The following is a 25,392-nucleotide window of genomic DNA, read 5'->3' as shown; positions in this document are numbered from 1 at the left end:
ATATTGCTGTTTGTTTGCTGTAAAATCCGAGAACTCCCTTCCTTATAGGATGGGGGGCCTTTTGACAATGGATGGACTGCTGTGGTTCAAGAAAGCAGCTCACCGCCATCTTCTCAAAGGCAATTCAGGATGGGCAGTAAATGCTGGCCTCACCAGCGATGCCCACATCCCATGAAATAATAAAATAAAGAAGTCAGTGTGTTGGAATGATGACAAGGAACGAGAGGGTGGAGGCATTTGCCAACTAATTGTCTGCAGAATTTCTGAATGCCCACCTGCACATTAAACGACATTGAAGGCTCAGTAAGATCAGTGCTTTGGACTTTAACTCTTCTAATACTCCTGACCGAAATTCTGATCTTAATTCTTTTCAAACAAGAGTGTTTAAATTGGCTCAAACCATGCCCAGGGTTTATGCACCCACTTACAGTTAGTTCTTCCAGGTGTGTGACCGCACTACACTGATCCCTGCCTTGGCAACAAATTCTAAAACCTCCTTAAAATCCTTACTCTTCTGATGCTGATGCTCCCCTAATACCCTCTCTCTTCTCAACGGAATGGCTGGCGGTGGCAGGTGAAAGGGCGGATGGCATTGGGGGTGTGATCGAGGAAACGGGTGAAAAGCACTGAGCGATAAGCTGGGAAACCTCGGGCTGCATTGGACTTTAAGAGACAGAACGGGAAGGAAAGCCTGGGGGTTTCCTGGGAGTTTTATTGAATTCTTCACAGTATAATTACAATCTTTGGGCATGAATGGGGAGATATGGGATTCTTGGTGTGAATCAAACAATGGGCCATAAACCTGGCCAAGCAGTGGAACATAGAGAGTGATATACATGGTTATGTGAGACCAGGAAGTTGGCATGGCACGGTGGCACAGTGGTTAGCACTGCTGCCTCACAGCACCAGGGATCCAGGTTCAATTCCCAGCTAGGGTCACTGACTGTGTGGAGTTTGTATGTTCTCTTTACGGGTTTCCTCTGGGTGATCTGGTTTCTTCCCATATCCTGAAAGACGTGCTGGTTAAGTGCATTGACCCAAACAGGTGCTGAAGTGTGGCGACTAGGGGAATTTCACAGTAACTTCATTGCAGTGTTAGTGTAAAGTATATTCATTAGTCACAAATATGGCTTACATTAACATGCAATGGAGTTACTGTGAAATATTCCTAGTTGCCACAGTCTGGTACCTGTTTGGTCAATGCATCTAAGCAGCATGTCTTTCAGAATGTAGGAGGAAAGCGGAGCACCTGGAGGAAAGTGGGGCAGCACGGTAGCACAGTGGTTAGCACTGCTACTTCACAGCTCCAGGGACCTGGGTTCAATTCCTGGCCTTGGGTCACTGTCTGTGTGGAGTTTGCACATTCTCCTCATGTCAGTGTGGGTTTCTCCTGCGTGCTCCGGTTTCCTCCCACAGTCCAAAGATGTGCAGGTTAGGTTGATTGGACGTGCTAAAGTTGCCCCTTACTATCCTGAGATGCGTAGGCTAGAGGGATTAGCAGGTAAATGTGTGGGGATAGGGCCTGGATGGGATTGTGGTCAGTGCAGACTCGATGGGCCAGATGGCCTGTTTCTGCACTGTAGGGTTTCTGTGACGAAACCCATGCAGACACAGGGAGAACATGCAAACTCCACACAGAAAGTGACCCAAGCTGGGAATCGAACCCGGGTCCCTGGTGCTATGGAGCAGCAGTGCTAACCACTGTGCTACTGTGCCATCTCTCCCCCCTGCCACTTACAAATAATGCAAGCCTAACTTGTGACGGATAAATAAACTTTAAACGATGTTTGTTGACCCAGAGGCTCTTTGAGTGGTGCCAATCTGCATGTTATTTGTCGGAGAGCAAAAGAGAATTGCTGGAGTGATCAAAAGATGCGGGGCAGGACGGGGATTGTTGGGATTTAGCCCTTCTTTCCCCTGAATTGTTGAATTTTGTGTGTTTATTGTGTAACAAAAAAATTCTGTCGGGGTGTGAACCGTCATGTCAGTTGCCGTTTAATTCTGATGACCTCCCTAGGAATCTTTTTCGGAAGGATGCCTGTGAAATATATTTTGTGCAGGTGGTATCTGCCATGCGTGGTACAAAAATGAATTGTAAAGAGAACGAATAAAAAGCCCGCTGACATGTTTTAGTGAGATTCGCCACATGAAAAGCAAAGCCGGGGGTTGGGTTGGGGAGGTGGGGGGGTGCGGGGGGAGGTTGTCTGAAATATTGTTGTAAAGTGGCCACAGTGTGGCAGGATTGATTCACCCAATCTCTGTAAAGAGCGCGATAGAAGCTTGCTTCCTGTGTCCCTGGCTGGAATCCAGGTCTCTTGATTTACAACGAGGCTGGAAGAGCCATGAAAAGAATGATATCATCTTGTCCTGAGGTGAACTTTCATCTTTGACCTGATGCAAACAATGCTTTTTTTTTCGAAAAAGCAAACGGCTGGTATTGAAAAAGAATACAGGGCACACACAGGGAATGAAGTACAGTGTAGGGATGAATGATTAAACAGCAAAGCAGCACCTCCTTCCGATATCTAAACTAAGACAAATGCCACACAACAGCATGTAATCTACTCTAGGTGATGGTTGAATGGATTTTTGTCTGTGTGTTCAACCACAGCTCACCAAGCATAAATTTGTTTGCATTATGAATTGTGATAGGGTTATGCAGAGTTATTATAAAATGTATAGCCTGAGAAGGAGTTGTGAATGGGGATAATGCTCCTGCTGACCTGAAGGTATCTTCAGCACTATCGCTGTGTAATGCCACTCGATGTCCCTCGAAGGAGTTCTTTCTTGCTTGTACACTGATGAAGATTATCCTAGTGCTGTGTGTCAGTGCTGTCACTTCAAGCGACACATGTATTCAGCAGCCTGTTTCACGCAGAGGAAGATGTCATAAAGATTCTAGTACTAACAGTAAGTGCATGGCTGAGGTGACGTCAACTTTAAACCTGACACCCTCTTCCCTAAAGTGTGAGTGGAGCAGAAGCGATAACGTGATCTGCTGGGTTGCCTGTGTAATGTGTGGAGGCTTCCACAGCACTGCCTAATGCAAAAGAGCTCCGCATCAATACTCAAAGCACAGAAAGAGGATATTCAGCCCATTGTGCCTGTGTTGGCTCTTTGAAAGATCTATCCAATTAGTTCCATTTTCCTGCTCTTTCCCCATAGCACTGCAGAATTCTTCCCTTCCAGTATTTACATTTGTATCGTTCTGACATTGGTTCCTCTGCCAACTCTGGGGTTAGTTCCTACAATAAGAAAACCATGACAGTGCAGACCATCTGCAGTCCTTTTTCTCCCAGGAGGATCTGCAACCTCTTAAAGTGACTGTGGAGATCTCGTACTCTGACAAAGGGTCATCCAGTCTCGAAATGTTGGCTCTATTCTTGCTCCACAGATGCTGTCAGAACGGCTGAGTTTCTTCAGCATTTTCCGTTTTTGTTTCAGATTCAAGCATTTGCTGTATTTTGCCTTGATCAGTGGAGTTCTCATGTCCATCAGAGAGCTGCACCCAGTGGTTGGGCTGTTCATCATTGGAAACACTGTAGCAGGGCTACTAAACACTAGTGCCAACCACTGAACATCTCTGTGGCTCAGGGCTCCATGCCCACAATGAACATCATCGCAGTGTGCCTGGGTCAGGAGCAGTGTAAATTACAGAAGACAAACTACAAGTCCAATCCTCATGGCAAATAATGACTTTACTCATGTCTAGCATTTAAACCCTTGTGTCTTTAATTATCGAAACAAGTAAAGTTTCTCACCAGAGTCGTACGCTATACAGAATCAAAATGAATCACCAGATATAAAGATCCTTTGTAGTCTCTTCTGTTTGAGCATTACTCCAAAGACACGAGGACAAAACACTGCTCACAGTAATAAGGTATTTGCATCCTCTTTAAGTGTGAGAAGACTTTCAAGAAGGCTGGTGGGTTATTAGAAAATCGGAAGTGGTTACTATGATATGTTGGCCTTACAGATTAGAAAAGAATATGTCCACCACACAAAAATGATTTTGAAAGACAAAAGATATCCATGTTAAATTCAGTATCGCAGTAGTCCTGAAATACAGTGTTGTTTTTATAAAAATGCCCTTTTATTCATGTGTTTTGGCCGTGAAAAGTGTGTATCACTGGTCCAGATATTTACCCTCTGAATAGAAACCTTTACACCATAATCCGATAAAAAAGAATGCGAAGGAGGCTCCTTTGTTTAAGGTAATGCAGATACAAAAATAATGGAGAATTCTCCCTGTTGCAATTTTGCAATTGTATCGGTAGATGGCAAAGGGCTTAGTGCTAATCATAGCAGGTGGACATCTGAGAGTCCCACTGCATTCAACATTTAAAAAAATAGCAGCACGAGAGAGCCTAATTAACATCAGTGTAAATATCCATCGCAGGACAGGCTGAAAGATAGGTTATTTTTAATATTCCTTCAATACTGTACAGTTTCATATGAGCATAACAAACCACAAAACAATAGCATATTCCCTATTAAGCTCACTCCTTCCCCAGAACATGGATAATTTGCTTCACTGGAGATTGTAGCTTACCGATATAACCTGAGAGAAACGGTTATGAATTTTCCTTGATTCTATGTACGTCATGAGTTGGATTGACGCCCACAGTTCACATGATTCACATCTGGCCAGTTTCCTCACACAGATGATTTTTCAATGATTTTAACAATGCAGAAGAATCTTTTAATGGCAATCTTTGGCCACATTTGGTGCTTGGGCCTCCAAACCTATTCTAAAACTGACATTTCCACTACCTTTGTCCTCAGGGCCAAGGTTAAATAAGAATGTCTGTAAAAGCTAGGCGCTGATCCCCTTGCTACACTTGCACTTTTTGCCTGGAATAACCTGTAAAATCACAGGAAGTACATTCTTAAAAACCAAATTTAATTGCCACATATCTGATTTGTAAACCTCCTTTACAATCCTACTTTAATTTCTATGAATTAGTTACAAGCGGCTGAAATGCTGTGTATTTAATACTCTTCTAGAGACAGCAGAAGAATGTAGGAGATAAATAAGCTACAATTCATGATGAATGGAGTTGGTGGAGCCTCCGCAAGTCAGGTATCTTATCTGAAACCTTTGGGTTGATTGCTTTTCAGATTTCAGATTATTTCAGTTTTTTGCCACCGCATATAGTCCTAGGCCTACTTACAGAACACTGAACAAAGCCTAGGCTAGCTATAGACCAGAGTGAATAAAATGGCTAGAGAAGTAAGATGAACCATGGAATAATAACTACAGGGTGTGGTCAGTGAAGTTCGTGTCAGCTTGCTCACAGACTTCCCTCACTAAGGAATGATGAGGTTCCAAGAAGTGGCTATTTTGAATGTGTTTGGACTTCAGATTTACAGATAAAAGATACTGCACTCACATCACAAGGGATATGGAAGTCGCAGTGCAATTTTAATTAGTTCCTTGAATAAAATGCAAGGTTTAGATGAACAATGAAAACCCACTTCAGAGCAAGTTGGAACACTCTTAAGTGTTCAGAATTAGGTTTAAGTTTATTTATTAGTCTCATAAGTAGGCTTATATTAACACTGCAAGAGGTTACTGTGAAAATCCCTTAGTCACCATACTCTGACACTCTGTTTGGGTACATTGAGGGAAAATTTAGCATGGGCAATGCACCTAATCGGTGCATCTTTCTGACTGTGGGAGGAAACCAGAGCACCCGGAGGAAATCCATACAGACACGGGGAGAACGTGCTAACTCCACACAGACAGTGACCCGAGCCAGGAATTGAACTCACGTCCCTGGCATTGTGATACAGCAATGCTAACCACTGTGCCATCATGCCACCCATAAAGCTGCCTAATAAACAGGAGACACAAAAGTAACGGGTTAGGTTTGTTTCCCCAGTCTGCACAGAGTTTGCTGACCTTAGTCTGAAGAATGTTACAGCTGACTTCAGTGCCCTTGAGCTAGAAAATTTTCAAATCAGCAAGAATTTATACAGCTGACTCTTCTCCGGAGATTATTACTGCTTTATTCTTTATTACTGCTGAAAAACAGGCTTGTGGATGCCAAATGAAAGCAGGATTGAACTAGGCTGTGATGACCACCCTCCTCCCCACAAAATGTCACAAGTACTAAGGTTATCCATTTTGACTCGTGTGTTTTGCAGATGCCTTGAGGATGTACTGGAGGGCTCTTAGATGTTGGTGTCAGCTACGGCTCATTTGGTATCACTGTCAGCCCTGAGTCCCAAGGCTCTGGGTTGAAGTCCCACCCCAGGGCTGAGCACAAAAATCAAGGCACAAGTAAGTTCAAAGAACAAAGAACAACCCAGCACGGGAAAGAGGCCCTTCGGCCCAACGAGCCCGCGCTGCCGCATCCTCCTACACCTACCCTGCCCTGTGTGTTCCCTCTATGTGAGGGAGTGTTGCACTGTTAGTGATGCCATCTTCCGGATGAGATGCTAACTGGGGCCTAATCTATCATCTTGAGCGGATGTAAATTATCTCAAGGGAGTTCTCAGTTCCCTGGCCAATACTTATCCCTTCATCAACATCATAAAAGCATTTTCTAGCCATTATTATATTGCTGTTTGTGGGAGCTTGCTGTGTGAAAATTGAGTGCCATGCCTCTACATTACAACGATGGCTACACTTCAAAGACTTCTTGATCAATTGGGCCAGTGGGCTGATGAATGACAGATGGAGTTTAATTTAGATAAATGCGAGGTGATGCATTTTGGTAGATTGAACCAGGGCAGGACTCACTCAGTTAATGGTAGGGCGTTGGGGAGAGTTACAGAACAAAGAGATTTAGGGGTACAGGTTCCTAGCTCCTTGAAAGTGGAGTCACAGGTGGACAGGGTGGTGACGAAGGCATTCGGCATGCTTGGTTTCATCGGTCAGAACATTGAATACAGGAGTTGGGACGTCTTGTTGAAGTTGTACAAGACATTGGTAAGGCCACACTTGAAATACTGTGTACAGTTCTGGTCATCCTATTATATATAGGATGTTTTTAAACTAGAAAGAGTGCAGAAAAGATTTACTAGGATGCTAGCAGGACTTGATGGTTTGAGCTATAAGGAGAGGCTGGATAGACTGGGACTTCATTCTCTGGAGCGTAGGAAGCTGAGGAGTGATCTTATAGAGGTCTATAAAATAATGAGGGGCACAGATCAGCGAGATAGTCAATATCTTTTCCCAAAGGTAGGGGAATCTAAAACTAGAGGTCATAGGTTTAAGGTGAGAGGGGAGAGATACAAAAGGGTCCAGAGGGGCAATTTTTTTCACACAGAGGGTGGTGAGTGTCTGGAACAAGCTGTCAGAGGTAGTAGCAGAGGCGGGTACAGTTTTGTCTTTTAAAAAGCATTTAAACAGTTACAGGAATAAGAGCGGTATAAAGGGATATGAGCCAAACATGGGCAATTGGGACTGGTTTAATGGTAAAAACTGAGTGGCATTGACAAGTTGGGCTGAAGGGCTTGTTTCCATGTTGTAAACCTCAATGACTCTATGACTATGACTTCATTGGCTGTAAAGCACTTGAGACATTAGTTGGTTGAAAAAATGGTGATATTAATGCAAGTCTTTCTCATTCTTAACCCAAGGAGCTAAATCCCAACAGGGTTGGGCAACAGAGGGTAGAAAAATAAATGGGAAGTTTACAAGAAAAGGAAAGATATCAAAGAAACAGACATTGTGAATGCACATAAACTCTCTCCAAAGCTCTGGTGATTTGCTTTGAATGCTGTGGTTCATTGATCAGTATTTTATTTTACATTTCTATAGGATGTAATTTGCTTTCAAAGTGGAAAATCTGGGACTCTCGCCCTCAAAGGCTGTTGAACGTAAGTCGAATAAAAACACCAAAACTGAAATTGATAGATCGCTTTCAAAGCAAAATTCTTCTGACGCTGGAATCCAAAACAAAAACAGAAAATGTTGGATGATTTCAGCAGGTCTGACAGCATCTGTGGAGAGGGATTAGAACTTTGATGAAGGGTCATCCTGACTCGAAACGTTGGCTCTATTCTCTCTCCAGAAATGCTGTCAGACCTGCCGAGATTTTCCAGCATCTTCTGTTGATAGATTTTTTTGTTAGGCCTAGATGTTAAGGGTTATGCAATCAAGGCAGATAGATGAAGTTCAGATTCAGATCAGCAATGGTCAAATTGAATGGCTCATAACAGGATTGAGGGCCTGATTGGCCTTACGTTTCAGATTCTTTTGCGCTTAATGACATTGCAGCAGCAACACTAACACTGGGGGTATTTGATTCAGCGGAGAATCCATTTATTATCGGGACCTTTGCTTTACCAGAATCCAATTCTATTTAGCGTTGAATAAGTTTACGCAACTTTTAAAGCTGATTTCTACCCGATTTGATGAAAATGGGAAGCCAGGCGGAATGGGGTAAATATACAAAGAAGTTGCTGTTGTCTTTGATCAGAGTCATTGCCTTCTGGTCAAACTCTGTGGCTCACTATGGGGGATTTTATAATTTTCCATGTTGAGTCCTGGATTCTGCGGTTCCATTGTTTCTGTGATGACGCATAATCTACACCGGAATGGACCCAAAACAGTGCAGATACAAAATCTACCACTTAACCTGCAATGTGGAATTTGCCTGATATATTGTCAAAGTGTGGTTAGATATCATCCAACATTGGGTCAGCTCCAACCGCTGATTGTTAATACAAAGAGATCAATGTGATATCCTGGAACAGCAACAAAAAAAAGATTCTGTCCATGAATAAACACTTGCTCATTCAAGATAATATAGTCTTTTGGGAACAGAATGCTTTTATTATCTAAATATTGTTATTACTGGGCAGCACGATGGCACAGTGGTTAGCACTGCTGCCTCACAACACCAGGGACCTGGGTTCAATTCCGGCCTCGGGTCACTGTCTGTGTGGAGATTGCACGTTCTCCCCATGTCTGCGTGGGTTTCCTCCAGGTGCTCCAGTTTCCTCCCACATTCCAAAAATGTGCGGATTAGGTTGATTGATCAGGGTAAATTGTCCCTTGATGTCAGGGGGATAAGCAGGGTAAATATGTGGGGTTACAGGGATATGGCCTGGCAAGGATTGTGGTCGGTGCAGGCTGGATGGGCTGAATGGCCTCCTTCTGCGCTGTAGGAATTCTATGATTCTATAATTATTTAGGGAAGATGGTTGTGATAATCTCATTGAACTAGTAATCCAGAGGCCCAGGCGGATGCTCTGGGGTCATGTGTTCAAACCCCACCATGGTATCTTGTAGAACTTAAGTTCAATTAATAAATCTGAAATATAAAGCTAATCCCAGTAACAGTGACCATGGAGCTACCAGGAATTATTGTAAAAACCTATCTGGTTCACTGATGCCCTTCATGGAAGGAAAGCTGCCATCGTTACGTGGTCTGGCCTCCATGACAGCAGATCCACAACAATGTGGTCGACACTTTAACCGCTCTCTCAGCTTGTGGGAAATTAGGGATGAGAAACAAATGCTGGTTTTGGTCAGTGATGCCCATGTTCCATGAAAGAATAAATAACATTTAGGCAAATGCTTTCTGTTCAATAAAAGGAAATTATTTCAAGTCACCTGCCATTATGTCAAGTTTTACTTCTTAATCGCTGCTCTGCAACCAATTGATACGCAGGTAAAGAAACAGCTTTTGAATCTATTGGTATGGATGCTACCATCAAAGGATTCGAATGATTAAGATATGTCACCAGCAAATCACCTGCTGGTTCGAAGCTAGCAATTAAGTAATTAAATGAATGCACTCTGGCAACTTTGTGTACATTATCGACCAGCTTCAAGTTCTCTCTCAATCCTGTACACGCAGTCCTGAGATTCCAGCTTGCCGATTCCAGAGATGGAATCTTCTTTTCTTATTGTTCTGTTGTTTGCCTGGAGCAATGGATTCTTTTCACTTGTTGAGCATCCACTGAGGCAACTCAGCATGTTACCTGTTGGAGTGGGGACTGCCTGCCGTGAGGTGGGCAGTGGCTGACCCAGTGGAACACAATGGTCCAGCCCACCATAGCATCTGTTCTCTAAGCTAGTCAAGTTTGGCTCATCACTCCTATCTGCTGTCTCCCATGCTGTGTTCATGCTATGCAGCAAGATTGGAGTACCTTCATCAGGGCGCAAACCTGGGCAAATTTTACAGACGCTTTGCGCTACCTATATTTCGGAGTTGACAGTCTTCTTCTCGAGTTCCTCAGGTGAGTTCAAAGCAATGCAATGCACTATGTTTGGCAACAGCTGGATTGCAAGAGTTTCTGGAAAAATCATGGAATTTCTATATGTGCAGAAGGAAGCCATTTGGTCCATCAAGCCTGTACCAACAACAATTCTAACCAGCCCTATCCCTGTGACCCCACGTATTTACCCTGCTAATCTCCCTGACACTAAGGGGCAGTTTATCATGGCTAATCAACCTAACCTACACTCTTTGTAAAGATGGCATATCCAGACCGAGGATCCACTCCAGATCTTTATCAGGGTTTTATTCCCTTAGTCTTCATCTCTTCTGAGCTATCCACATGGAGCACTTTGTCCATAGCCAGCAGATTGGTTCAAGAATGCAAGGACGTGTCCACATGCTGCTGTTTAGAAGGGATTCACTTTTCTTCACACTCCAGACATTTATTTTTCTTGCTTCAATTTCTTCCTTCTGGGATTTTTTATGTTCCTTGAACTATGGTCTAGCTCCTAAGAAGCAGCTTAATCTTCATGATTTATTATTCTTTCATGGTATTTGAGCATCGCTGGCTATGCCAGCATTTATTACCTATCACTAATTGACCCTGAGAAGATGGTGGTGAGCCACCTTCTTGAATCGCTGCAGTCCATGTGTTGTAGGTAAATCCGCACTGCAGGAAGGGTTGCAAGATTTTGATCCAGTGAAAATTAAAAAAATATTTTTTAAAGTTTATTTATTATTGTCAAAAGTTGGCTTCCATTAACACTGCAATGAAGTTACTGTGAAAATACCCTAGTCACCACAATCCAACACCTTTTCGGGTACACTGAGGGAAAATTTGACATGGCCAATGCACCTAACCAGCATGTCTTTCAGACTATGGGGGAAAACTAGAGCACCTGGGGGAAACCCATGCAGACATGGGAAGAATGTGCAAACTCTGCTCAGACAGTCACCCATGCTTGCCCTGTGAGGCAGCAGTGCTGACCACTGTGCCACCGTGCCACTCTATGATGTAGCTCCAAGTCAGGATGATGTATGATTTGGAGGGAAACTTGTAAGTGGTAGTGTCTGTGTTGTCCTTGTTCTTCAAGGTGGCAGAGGTCAAGGGTTTGGCAAGTACTCAAAGTAAATGACAAGTTGCTCCCACTGTGAATTGGGGGGAGTAAATAATTAAGATGGTGAATGAGGTACCAGTCAAGTGGGCTGCTTTGTCCTGAATGCTGTCCAACTTCCTGAGTGTTGATGGAACTGCATTCATCCAGGCAAGTGGAGTGTACTCCATTACAATTCTGATTTGTGCTTTATAGCTGGTGGAGATGCTTCTGATAGACGGAAAGGGAATTACTCTCCACAGAATTCCCAATCGCTGACCTGCTCTTGTAGCCACAGTATTTATACAACTGGTCCAGTTACATTCCAGCTCAGTATTAATCCTCAAGATATTGGTGATTCAACGATGGGTGTGCCATTGATATCAAGATGATTCGGTTCTCTCTTGTTGGAGATGATCATTGCCTGGCACTTAGGTGTCACAATTGCTGTTGGTCACTTATCAGCCCAAGTGGGAATATTGTCCACGTCTTGCTTCATCTGGTCACGGACTCTTTCAGAATCCGAGGAGTTATAAATGGTAATCCACACCCTACTGTCATTAGCAAATTTCCCAATTTCTTATATGATGGTGGAGGGAAGGTTTTGATGAAGCAACTGAAGATGATTGCACATCAGCGATGGAGGGAGTTAATGATTGTGACTGGGATACCAATCATGTAGGCTGCTTTGTCCTGGATGGTATTGAGCTGCTTCTGTTTTTGCAGCTGCACGCATCCAAGCAAACGGAGGGGATTCCACAACACTGCTGACTCGTGCCTTGTAAATGGTGGACAGGCTTCGGGGAGTCAGGAGGTGAATTACTTGCCAGATGATTCCTAGCTTTTGAACTGCTCTTGTAGCCGCAATATTTATATCGTTAGTTCAGTTCAGATTCTGGTTAACGGTAACCCACCAGGATGTTACTAGTGGGGGATTCAGCAATGGCAATGCCATTGAATGTCAAGGGGCGATGGTTAAATTCCCTCTGGTTGAAGATGATCATTGCCTGAGTTATTTACTGCAAAACAAGTCAAAGGACTAATTACTACGAATGTAAATAGCAATTACATAATGTCAAAAGTACTTTATACTAATCTCTTTGGTTTCCACAGGAGAAGGTATATATGTATTGTTTGCTACTGGATTGCTTACATGGCTCTTGAATTTTAAAACACAATTGAATAAATAACTATTTAAGTATAGGATTGAGGTTGTAGGAGCTAACTATACAGGAAATTGACTACTCTATATTAAAACCCTACTACAGTGAATGGGAGCTCATGTGTTAGGCGGTTGGACAAAACTGAAGAATAGACATTTGGAATTGAAAGATATCCAGAATTTTAATTGATTATTTTTGGAGTTCAAGTAGTATTTATGCAGAATGTTCTCTTAGGACATTGAATAGAGTCCATAAAAGTCGCCACAGTCCCAGATAGCCATAGGCTGCTCTGCCCTTTAAGGAGGAGAGCTGGCTGGTGGTGATTTAACCTAAGGATCATCACATCTCAAGGGGTGGGGGGTGGGCATGGTGGGGGGTGGGGTGGGGTACAAGGTTGAGAAGGCAGGGCCTTCATGATATCTCAGGCAGGAATTGTACCCGTATGTTGGTATCACTCTGCATCATGAACCAGCCATCCAGCCAATTGATAGGGAAGATGAGTAGAAGGAGAACAGTAACAATGTAAAGACAGAGTCCTACAAAGCAGCACCTCTTCTGTAATTTCCCTCAGGTTCCCATGAAGGAATCAGGCCTCATCCTGTTGAGCTAAGTTAGATAAGAGCTCCCAATGGCTCAAATTAAAAATTCTCACCCTCATATTTAAATCCCTTTCTATCTCCATCGCCCCCTTCCCCCTGAAATCCTCCTCAACTCGATGTTTTTGTTAATGTGATCCCTTGTGTATTGTCCCATTATTGATAACATGCCTTCATCTCAATAGATCCACACCCACTAAAATCCTCTATTCCTTCAAATCTCTCCCCTCCTTTAAAACCATCCTAAATTCTCATCTCTTTCACTCAGTGTTTGAGCACCTCTCTTAATATCTCCCTCTTTGCCTTAGTGTCCATCGTCTATGTTGGTTGGCCTTCCCTTGCATTTAATATGTTGTGTGATGATCTAATGAAGATTGAGAGATCAGGGGATCAAGGGATATGGAGCTGAGGTACGCATCAGTCTTGATCTAATTGGTTGGTAGAACAGGTTTGAGGAGCTGAATGGCCCATTTATATTCCTACTAAGGCATTTTATAAACGTAGGTTGTTGACTGAAGCTAGAAGAAACTGCACTTCCTTTTGAAAATCTCATTTCCTGTTCTCACAGGGTGTCAATTTTCCAATTATAAATCCCTACATTCTCTGTTATGGAAAGACTATTCATATCCTCCTGCCAGTTGTGATGCTGTAGAAGCTCTATCTTGCACTAAAAGGAAACTGCCACTCAACAACCAAATCTTCTTTTGCTTCACAGATTGTCCAGGTTTTGCTACATATCTGTAAATAACTAATAGTATTATACAAAAATACAACCAGAATGTATGACTTTTAAAAATGGGCTGAATTATATCTGTGCACCATGGTCCAATAATTGCCCTCTTCCCCTGTTTTGTCTAAATACAACACTTTGGTTTTGACTTCTTGGGCGGGATTTGGATGGGGCAGGCTCAAGGGGCTAGATGGCCTGCCCCTGCTCCTATTTCTTATGTTCTTATGATTTTATGGCCTCACTTGTGCGAAACTGTAAATTCCTGGCCGAGGTCAATGGATGTTTCCATTGTCCGCTCCTTGTCCGCTCCAATTCTATGGTGGGCAAGACAGTGCTTAGGTGTAAGACCATGGGAACCTGACCCTACAGGCAGCACAGTAGCACAGTGGTCAGCACTGCTGCCTCAAAGCACCAGGGGCCCGTGGTCAATTCCTGGCTTGGGTCACTATCTGTGTGGAGTTTGCACATTCTCCCCATGTCTGCCTGGGTTTCCTGCAAGTGCTCTGGTTTCCTCCTGCAGTCCAAAGATGTTGATTGGCCAGTACTGAATTGCCCCTTAGTGTCAAGGAGGCTGGCAGGGTAAGTATGTGTTTGTTAGGTGCATCGGCCATGCTAAATTCTCCCTCACTGTACCCAAACAGACTCGGATTATGGCAACTAGGGGATTTTTACAGCAACTTAATTGCCCTGTGAATGTAAGCCTACTTGTGACACTTATAAATAAACTTTAAACATGCTCACATGCAAGGCTGAAGTCAGAATTGAAATGAAAAGGAAACAAACCTTGCATTTATATTTCTGCACTGTAGGGTTTCTATTCTGTGGTTTCTTTAATAAGCTCGTGATGTCCCAAAGTATTTATGCAATGTGTCCACTGATGTAAAATGGAACGCACAGCAGATAATTTGCACACAGCATGCTTCCACAAACAGCAGAGTGATACTGACCTATTTGTTAGTTGAGGGATTTGTATTGATCAAGATGAATTCCCCTGCTAGATTTCAAAAATAACGCCATGGCTTCTTTAGCATCCACCTCAAGAGGGTAGGCTTTGTCTCATTCCAACATCTCATTTGATAGAGGGAACCTCACCCAGCACTGCACTGAAATGGTCACCTAGGTTGCTGCAGCTTTGGGAACACATGATCCTCTAACTCAGAGGTAACAGTGCTGCCACTACAATGGACAATCTGACATCGACTATTTTAAGGGAGCTGTTGATGCATTTATTTAAGTAGAGCAGTGAGCTATTTGAACCTAGAGGACCTGGGTGTGCAGGTCCACAGATCCTTAAAGGTGGCAACACAGATGGAGAAGGTGGTGAAGAAGGCATATGGCATGCTTGCCTTTATAGGACAGGGCGTAGAATATAAAAGTTGGCGTATGATGTTGCAGCTATATAGAACATTGGTTAGGCCACATTTGGAATACTGCGTCCAGTTCTGGTCACCACACTACCGGAAGGACGTGGAGGCTTTGGAGAGAGTGCAGAAAAGGTTTACCAGGATGTTACCTGGTATGGAGGGTCTTAGCTATAAAGAGAGATTGGGTAAACTGGAGTTGTTCTCCCTGGAAAGATGGGGGATGAGAGACGCCCTAATGGAGGTGTATAAAATTATGAACATAAGAACATAAGAAATAGGAGCAGGAGTAGGCCAACTAGCCCTTCGAGCCTGCCCCGCCATTCAATAAGATCATAGCTGATCTGTCTTGGCTGAGTTCCACATTCCCGCCATCTCCCCATAACCCTTAATCCCCTCTCTTATCAAAAACCCATCAACCTGCGTCTTAAAAATATTTAGCGAGGTAGCCTCCACCACTTCAACGGGCAGAGAATTCCAGAGATTCACCACCCTTTGAGTGAAGAAGTTCCTCCTCAACTCCGTTCTAAACCGCCCCCCCTTTACCTTGAGGCTGTGCCCCCTAGTCCTACTATCCTTTCTGAGCGGGAAGAGTCTCTCCACCTCTATCCTATCCATCCCATTCATCATCTTATATGTCTTAATGAGATCTCCCCTCATTCTTCTAAACTCTAACGAGTACAAGCCTAATTTATTCAGTCTCTCCTCATAGCTCAACCCCCTCAACTCCGGCATCAGCCTAGTAAACCTCCTCTGCACTCCCTCCAAGGCCAAAATATCCTTGCGTAAGTACGGCGCCCAAAACTGCACACAGTACTCCAGCTGCGGCCTCACCAGTGCCCTATACAGCCGCAGCAAGACCTCCCTACTTTTATATTCAATCCCCCTCACTATGAAGGCCAGCATCCCATTCGCCTTCCTGACCACCTGCTGCACCTGCAAGCTGGGTTTTTGCGACTCATGCACAAGGACCCCGAGGTCCCTCTGCACCGTCGCCTGCTGCAGTTTTTCGCCACGTAAGTAATAATCCTTCCTACCATTATTCCTACCAAAGTGGACCACCTCACACTTGCCAACATTAAATTCCATCTGCCATTTCCTGGCCCATTCGCCCAGCCTATCTAGATCCTCCTGTAGACTCTCACCACCCTCCGCACAATTTGCCTTTCCACCAATTTTGGTGTCATCAGCAAATTTCGACACCCTACACTCAGTTCCCTCCTCCAGATCATCTATATAAATGGTAAATAGCTGAGGCCCCAGCACTGACCCCTGGGCCACTCCACTAGTCACCATCCGCCAATCCAAATAGCACCCATTGACCCCTACTCTCTGCTTCCTATTGGACAACCAGTCCTCTATCCACGCTAACACCCTACCCCCAACTCCATGCCCCCTTACCTTCTGCAATAACCTCTTGTGAGGTACCTTGTCAAACGCCTTCTGAAAATCAAGAAAGACCACATCCACCGGCTCTCCTCTATCCACCGCCCTAGACACATCCTCATAGAACTCCAGTAAATTTGTCAGACACGACTATAGGGTGAACAGCGGGAAACTTTTTCCCAGGTCAGAGGTGACAAGGGGTCACAAGTTCAAGGTGAGGTGGGCAAAGTTTAACACAGATGTCAGAGGGATGTATTTTACACAGAGGGTGGTAGGGGCCTGGAATGTACTGCCAAGCAAGGTGGTTGAGGCAGACACGCTGGGATCGTTTAAGACTTATCTAGATAGCCACATGAACAGACTGGGAATAGAGGGATACAAACGAATGGTCTAGTTGGAAGCATGAGCGGTGCAGGCTTGGAGGGCCGAAGGGCCTGTTTCCTGTGCTGTATTATTCTTTGTTCCTTGGGCATAAAAATTGATACAAATACGTTGAATGTTTGCTGCCACACCAACGAAGTTTGTAACCAACTGTATATTGCTTAGAGAATGACAATGGTCATAATAGTCAGTGAGAGTTGACTCTCTCTGTCTCCCATTAGTCAGGTAATTGAAGAATATTTGACTCTAGTTCTAAGTGGAGTATTTCCAACTAATATGCTAAAGTTTAATAAAACCATTTCCAGATGATCCAACACACTTTCTACAAGAGCACTTAAGAGACCCCAGTCTGGTTCATCAATTCCACTCAATGTTCTTTATCTTGACTCCTTTACTGTGGCCTCCAAAAGTGGTTCAAACCATATTTCGTCGACAAGTTGAAATTCATGTTGCATTTTTGATCTGAACTCTCTACAGTTTAAGAGGCCTTGTACTGGGGTGACACAACTGCATGCTTACATTGTTCTGCTATCATGAGGCTGGATAAGGAACAAAGCTTGGCTGTGCCCGACAGGGAATGGCCGAGGAGTTTGAAATGACTCTCCGCCTCATGAGACTGTCCTGGAACACAGCAACCAGCTGCTGTGACTGAGGCTTTGCCAGAACCCAAATGGGAGCTGATTCTGCAGCAGGTTGCCCCAGTTCAGGACAGAAGCATCTACACCCTGGCTGCAACTTACGTCGATAAAGAGAACGTGGAAGTTTTAGCTCCTGCTTCTGTTGTGCTGAAATGATGAGATTTACTGACATTGAAAGCAATTATTTAAAATCCATTCTTCTGAGGGTCTGGGCCGACTGTAATTTCACCCCTTAGTAATGGAGGGTTAGATCAATAGTCATTTCAGGGTGAGAGCAAAAGCTATTACATTCCATTCTGTGACTTGGAACGTGGCTTGTATAATTCTGGAAATCACCTCAAAGAAATTTGCCTCAAATGATGACATCAAGAAACACGAGGTAACAAAACCAGCGGTTTAAACAAAAGTACAAAGTAGGTGGGAAGAAGGATTAAGTATCGCACTGATAGAGAGGGTTGTCTTATAAAAACATCAGAACATATTTTAATAAACTGGTTAATGTTGGGCCAACAAATTGTTCAGAAAATGCACGCACAATGACACTCGTAACTTCATTCAGGGACAGAATTGTGTATATATATATATGTATAAATATCAATCTCCATGAGATTGAGTGCAGGCCCCTTTTAGGGCCCCGTTGGTTGAAACTAAAAGCAGAAAAAATCTCCCCTCCCTTTTTGCTGCAGAGGTTTTTTTTATCAGATATTAAACAGGAGAGAAGGAGCCCCTTTCTCTGAGCAAATCAAACATTGCTACAGCTTCCTTTCTGACTGTGATAATGTAACTCTGTTTGAAATATAAAAACAAAGGTGCAGAATCTTGGCCCATGCTGGGCTGATGGTTTGGACGGGGGTCACACCTGCATTACAATGAGTGTGGAGTCGCCGCAGAATCCCAAACCTTTGGTCCCCAGTCTTCCCTTTCTGCTGACTACAGGACTTCTCCAGGGTCCCAAAGCCCATCGGATCATCGCTGGAAATTACAGCTCAAAGCAAACACTAGGGTCAGAATGTAAATCTGGGAAAAGTAGGGGCGGGTGGATGACACTTGGTGCTGTCATTTTTCCTTTTCTTAAATAACTGAAATGTCCATATCGTGAATTTACCTCAAGCTGAGCAAATCCAGATGTGTGTGAACACATGTACATGTACAGTACCACTCTGCATTTGGAAAGCGTTGTAGGAGCTATGAGGTGGAGCTGTCACCAAACAAACTGACTGGACAAAAACTCCTCCCATTCGCTGAGATTTATGCGAATAAACTTGCCATTGATATGTCACTGGGTAAATATTTGTAATTTTTTAAAAAAGTTTTTTTGTTAATGTCACAAGTAGGCTTACATTAACAATTCAATGAAGTTACTGTGAAAATCCCCTAGTCGCCACACTCTAGTGCCTGTTCAGGTACACCGAGGGAGAACTTAGCACGGTCAAAGCACCTAACCAGCACGTCTAAATATTTGTAAATGTGGTGGAAAACTGCCTCATGTGTCATTGGCAAAGGGCCAGTAGTCATTTGAAGACCATATTGTCCTGTTACAGCCTCGGATCATTGACATGAAACAGGGAAATGCAAGGTGCAGTCTTTGGGTGGGGAAGTGGTGGTGAAATCAGAACCTATGTCACTGCCTGTGAATATTTTCAATAAGGGAAAACCTTTTACCTTAAAGTGTCTAGTAAACAAGTAATAAAAACTATTGTCTACATGTCACTATAGATAATCAAGGACCCTACGCATCCCGGACACTCTCTCTTCCATAGGGAAAAAGATACAAAAATCTGAGGTACCAACTGACTCAAGAACAACTTCTTCCCAGCTGCCATCAGACTTTTGAATGGATCTACCATATATTAAGCTGATCTTTTTCTACACGTTAACTGTGACTGCAACAATACATTTTGCACGGTCTCCTTTCCTTCTCTCCTATGTGCTCAATGAACGGTATACTCTGTCTGCAAGGGGATTAAGGGTTATGGGGAGAGGGCGGGAATGTGGAACTGAGCCACGACAGATCAGCCATGATCTTATTGAATGGCGGGGCAGGCTCGAAGAGCTAGATGGCCTACTCCTGCTCCTATTTCTTATGTTCTTAAGTTCTTATAGCCTGCAAGAAACAACACCTTTCCTTGTATCCCAATACCTGTGACAATAATAAACCAAATCAAAAAAAAGTAATTTCATGTGGAGCACCTTGAAATGTTCTGAGGTGTGTTAATGCCTTTCTTTTGGGGCTGTATGGTGGCACAGTGGTTAGCATTGCTGCCTCACAGTGCCAGGGACCTGGGTTGGGTCACTGTCTGTGCAGAGTCTGCACATTCTCCCTGTGTCTGCGTGGGTTTCCTCCGAGTGCTCTGGTTTCCTCCCACAGTCCGAAAGATGTGCTGGTTAGGTACATTGACCATGCTAAATTCTCCCTCAGTGCACCCAAACAGGAGTGTGGTGGCTAGGGGATTTTCACAGTAACTTCATTGCAGTGTTAGCATGAGCTTACTTATGGCACTAATAAAATAAATTCTTTTTCAAATATCAGCAACGGTCCCTTCGTGTCGAAACCGAACTCAACAGGATTTATTGTGGTCCGAAAGAAATATGATTATTCTCCGAGAACATCATTCACCAGCTGTCTGGAGTTGTTAGAATGAGCTCGCATTATACAATCTCACGAAGCAACAATGAATCCAGTGTGTAAACTGGCAGAATTGGTGTTCCAATTGCTTTTTGACAACAAATAAAATGTTTTTCACTTTTCATTCACAGGGGGGACGAGGTCTCCCTGGGTACACTCGTTGGCTGGTTTGGGTAGATGTAGGGGAGGGAAAGGACGCTGACTCGCACTAGGACCCGAGGAATCCAACGTTTCCACAGTGGTGGGTCTGGCTAGCCCGAGTGCAGACAACAAAAGCAGACTGGGATTGTCTTTCTCTCTGCATCCACACCCTGTCCACACTGCACACAAATTGGTGAGTTGCTCCTTTGCTTAAGTTAAAAAAGAAACCGGAGAAATAAACAAAAAGAAAGCCGCAGTCTGGTATCTATCTCTCTATATAGATACCCGTGCACAATTCTTTGTAGCACTTTTATCGAGCTTGGCGTTCTGCAGTAAGATATTGACTCGCTGTGAATTGAGAAATGATTTATCTCAGTGTCTCTGCAATTGATATATGGAGACGGTGGGATTTCTCTTGTACATTTCGTGTTCGTTCCCACTCGCCTGGTATATTCTCACCTTAAAGTAGTCATTCCTTAGCATTTTTTCGGGATTTCTGGACAGGAGTTAACATTTCCAATCCAACCAATTGGAAATACATATTGCAGATTGAAATGAATAGACAATGGTGCCTTTCCTTCAAGTGGATCGCTACACTTTGTATATTTTTTTTCCCCATTGAATGTGAATTTGTATCTAAACCTAGGGATCTTTCACAGCGAGCTTTACATTTCTGTTCTTTAACCGTGCGGTGGTTTAATACATCGCTGTAATGAATTCCCTTTGTTAAGATGCCTTTGACAGTAACAGTTCAGAGGGCTTTTTTTTCTCTAACTGATTCTGGCTCCTTTGTTAACAAGTGTTTAATGTGAGCCTTCCGTGCGATGTGTCCAGTTTTACCTTTTTTTTCTCTTTTCCGAGTCGTTTATGAATAAATGAATACATTTTATTGGTAAACCGTTATATTAGATACACAGTACATAGCAAGAGAGAAGCCCCTCCCCAGAAATCGTTACCTTAAGGCATGGGGTCAGGGATAAATTGCCGCTTGTGTTTTAATGTGTGACTGAGAAAGGTACAAAAGGTTGGTTTTGGTGATTTTTTTGTCCCCTTTTTCCTTTAGAAAGAATTGTGTTCTAGTGTTGGGTCACTTTTGAGGATCACTTGCGGTTGGAGCCGGAATGAGCACATTTTGAATTTTTTTTTAAATGGAGGCTGTCACTTGGGTAGATTTTGCTCCATTCTCTGAGGCAATGTCACACGGATTTGGTTCAGCACAGCTCTCTGTTTCCACACTGCCTAACCTACCAATTCCCCTCTCCATTTCCAGTCTCGGAAACAGCACCTTCTGCTGCACCAACCTGACATTTCCACTTCACACAACAGCTTAGTCTCAAGGCAGACCTGAAAAATCCGCTATTACCAAGCTGTATGTGTGTGTGTGTGTGTGTGTAATGATACTGGCTGGACTTATCTAAACCCCCCCCTCACTTCTGAACCCACTCAGGTGTCACAAGGGAAAGGACTTTCTCCCCATGAACATGACCTGGTCATGTAGTCATGCCCACAGGACGGAATGAAAGCTTGCCTTTGGAATGAGGAAGTTTGCATTGAAACCATGTTTTTTTTTTCCCCCTGTGGGCTACACGAACAATGCATAGAAATAGTGCTACGGGTTGATTTGTATTGCTTGATGGATCATTAACAACAACTTGGGTTGTAATTTACTGGAAGCTCAACTGAGAGTGGGTGTGACCCCCACAAACCAAGCAATCCCCCACCCCATTCAATCTCTAACCTATATCGCAGCACCAATTAACATCAATGTTGCCAATCTAGAGAGAGGTTAATATCAACTAAATTTCCTGCTCTCATGTCAGTTGGATGTTGAGGGAATGGAGGAACACCTTTTTAATGGCATCCCATCAATTTATTAGCATGTCCATTCTCTAGGCAGAGATAGATGTTGACCACTGAGGTACCAGCGCAACCCATGGATCAATCCATGCTTTTAGGACAGGAGGAAAAAAATCAGTGGAATTCCAAGTGACATCTACATGTATTCAGCACCGATATCCAATCCCTGTCAATGTCCAGTGTATCACTGCTCAACATATGGTTCTGTTAAATGGAAGTTGGTTAAAGGAACATTGGTGCATTTAGTCCAAAGATGGGTAGCATGGTGGCACAGTGGTTAGCACTGCTGCCTCGCAGTACCAGGGATCCAGGTTCAATTCCAGCCTTAGGTGACGGTGTGGAGTTTGCACATTCTCCCTTTGTCTGTGTGGCTTTCCTCTGGGTGTTCCAGTTTCCTCCCACAATCCAAAAATGTATAGATTAAGTTCATTGGCCATGGTCAATTGCCCCTTGGTATCAAGGAGATTAGTAGGGTAAATAGGTAGGATTACAGGGAAAGGACCTGGGTGGGATTGTTGTTGGTGCAGACTCAAATGGCCAAATGGCCTCTTTCTGCACTATAGGGATTCTATGATATGCAGGTTAGGAGGATTGGCCACGTTAAATCACCACATACTCACAAGGGATGTATAGGTTGGTGGATTGGCCATGTAAAATGTTCTTTTGGAAAGTCAGTGCAGGCTTGATGGGCCAAATGGCCTCCTTCTACAATGTAGAAATGTTATGGTTAGTGAGTGAGTCTAGAAGAGGCCTAGGCTATTTTCGTCATAATGACATTACACTGAAGTGATTATACTGCGTCTGTGGCTATCAAATCATTAGATGAACTCATCAGTCCTTTGTTTCCTATGTTCACTTTGTAAGTACTAGCTTGGCTCGGTAATGGAATTCTTATCTCTGATTGACTTTGAGGGCTGAACCTGTAAACTAGAGAGACACTTCCTTCTGGTGCTGAAGGGATTCAGTATTATTGGTGATGCTATTGTTGGATAGTCTGTTCAAGTGGATGTAAAATAAGGGAGTTCTCCTGCTTCGTCTCTAAATGATTGTTATCAAAGGCAAATTAATGGCATTCATATCAGCTTGATATATATATCAGTTCATTCAAATTGGCTGTCATGTTTGCCTATATAACTATAGTGACTGGACACCACAAATAATTAGTTGAATGTATAGTGAGTTGAAATGTACATTATGCCCTTGGGACCATACAATAAATGAAAGTCCATTTGTTTTCAAAGTGGATTGCTGTAATGTTCCAATTTCATGAAATTGTATTCACATGAGGGCAAATTAATCTCATGGGGAAAAGAAGCTCTTAAAGGAGATTGTAGGGTAGGGGTAAACACTGGGAATTGTGATTGTGCATCCTGAATTGAACTGATTTCTACCCATTCAGTTCACTAATGATATGTATATTTAAAGAATTCCGTTTTGCTGATTTATGTCTAGCTATTTCAGTAACCAATTGGTTTGGGTGTTTTATTGTGGATAACATTGGTGGAAATGTGATTAATGTGCTTATGGTCCGTTTACCGACTGATTACGGGTTGTCCAAACTTCCTTAGTGTCTGAAAAAGCAGTCACTGCACTCAGAGATCACAAATTCAATTTTCTGATTTCATCTATATGTTAAAAACATGTTTCAACAGAAATTTCCTATTTAATCTGGCACTAGCTATTAATGAATGATCTCAGCACTAAATGAGCTTGTACAGGATAGAACAAAACTTTACTTTTTAAAAAAATTAGAACATTTTATAAAATTAAAGGGCTTTTAAATGTCATTAAATGTAGGCTCCTATAGAAAATTAGGCAGAAGATAAGCTCTCAAAAGCTTTTCTTTGTGAACTTTAATTTTGTTGAGTTAGTCCACCACTGGCAAATGGAATGCTTTCTCAAGTCAGAAATTGAGTACTGGATATAATAGAGCTTGATGCAATGCTGAGCAAAGCTCCCTCTACTGTATGCCAACAATGTGGTTCATTAGAAATCGACTGCTCCAGTGTAATATTTCCATTTCTAAGACTAGACTCCTGTGGTCTTTGAGAAAGGTTGCCAAACCTTTTTGCATGGAAGGAACATATACAATGTGGGGATAAAAATGGTGCCAGTGCTCCCTCCCCAACTTCAATACATATTCCCAGCAAATTAAAAATGTCTACTTAAATCAGAATTATGAACCAATTATTGGAGAAGTATTCTGTGCTTTAGACTTTTTAGCTGCCAAGGATTTTCTTGATTTTCACAAACTCTTGCTGTGCGTGAACTTGAGCCTTATGTCTATTGCAGGTTTGTTTGATCTTCAATTCTGACCAATTAACCGAAGTATGTTCCAAGATAAAGAGCTGGATTTCGGCCATTTTGACGAAAGGGACAAGACACGTTACTCAAAGGGTTCAAGGATGAATGGCTTACCCAGCCCCACACACAGTGCTCATTGCAGTTTCTACCGCACCCGAACCTTGCAGGCCCTGACCACTGAGAAGAAAGCCAAGAAGGTCCGCTTCTACCGCAATGGGGATCGGTACTTCAAGGGCATCGTGTATGCAATATCTGCCGATCGCTTCCGTTCCTTTGATGCTCTGCTGGCAGACCTGACCCGAACCCTTTCCGATAATGTGAACTTGCCACAGGGAGTTCGCATCATCTTTTCCATTGATGGGATTGGGAAGATTACCAGCCTTGATGAACTGGAAGAAGGTTAGTACCTCAGTGTAAAAGCAGAACTCATCTCCCCTTGTTTTGTACAATGCTGTTCTGTTTAGCTACTTAAGGGAATATTGCTGGATAACTGATAGTTTCTTATTCAGAAACATTTTATTCCGACGTAACAATGCAATTTATGATGGGTAAGTTGAGATCTGAGGGTCATGTGATCTAGTTTTGTTTAGGTTTGCATAAATTACGCATATAATCTAATTGTCTGACCAGTTTAAAAGGGAGGATTGTCGTAACTTGGTTGAGTTGTGACACAATAAAGCTTCTTTGTAATTTCTGGAATTTTGACTATTCTTCTGTATCCTAGTATTAAAACCATTTCTATCCCTACCCCATGCTTTCTTTGCACCAGTGCTGAAATTCCTAATAAAGTACCAAAAATGCCATTGGTTCGCTGATGTCTGTTTGCTAAAATTTCCACTTTTGTATTGATTATCAATGTACAATGGATTTTGATTAACAAGTTCAATTTTTGTACAAGGGTTATCATGTATTATTATCTGCATAATTACATGTT

The 25,392-nt window shown here is 43.0% G+C and overlaps 1 protein-coding gene across 3 annotated transcripts in view; it reads left to right on the top strand.

Moving 5' to 3' along the window:
- The first annotated feature begins 20,301 nt into the window (after positions 1-20,301).
- LOC145342396 (neuronal migration protein doublecortin-like) overlaps positions 20,302-25,392 on the top strand; it is a 197,952-nt gene continuing 192,861 nt past the window's right edge. For all 3 annotated transcript variants that reach the window (XM_080187951.1, XM_080187950.1, XM_080187952.1), the window contains exons 1-2: positions 20,302-20,490; positions 24,447-24,857. In XM_080187951.1, the coding sequence (XP_080044077.1) occupies positions 24,485-24,857 (373 nt within the window). In that variant the 5' untranslated portion in view covers positions 20,302-20,490; positions 24,447-24,484. The remainder of the gene's footprint in view (positions 20,491-24,446; positions 24,858-25,392) is intronic.

Source organism: Carcharhinus amblyrhynchos, chromosome 4 (genome assembly GCF_965287045.1).
Source record: "Carcharhinus amblyrhynchos chromosome 4, sCarAmb.v2.hapA, whole genome shotgun sequence".
NCBI classification, from domain to species: Eukaryota; Metazoa; Chordata; class Chondrichthyes; order Carcharhiniformes; family Carcharhinidae; genus Carcharhinus; species Carcharhinus amblyrhynchos.
Note: the sequence above shows the minus strand (reverse complement) of the source record. Positions and strands in the feature narration are given on the sequence as shown.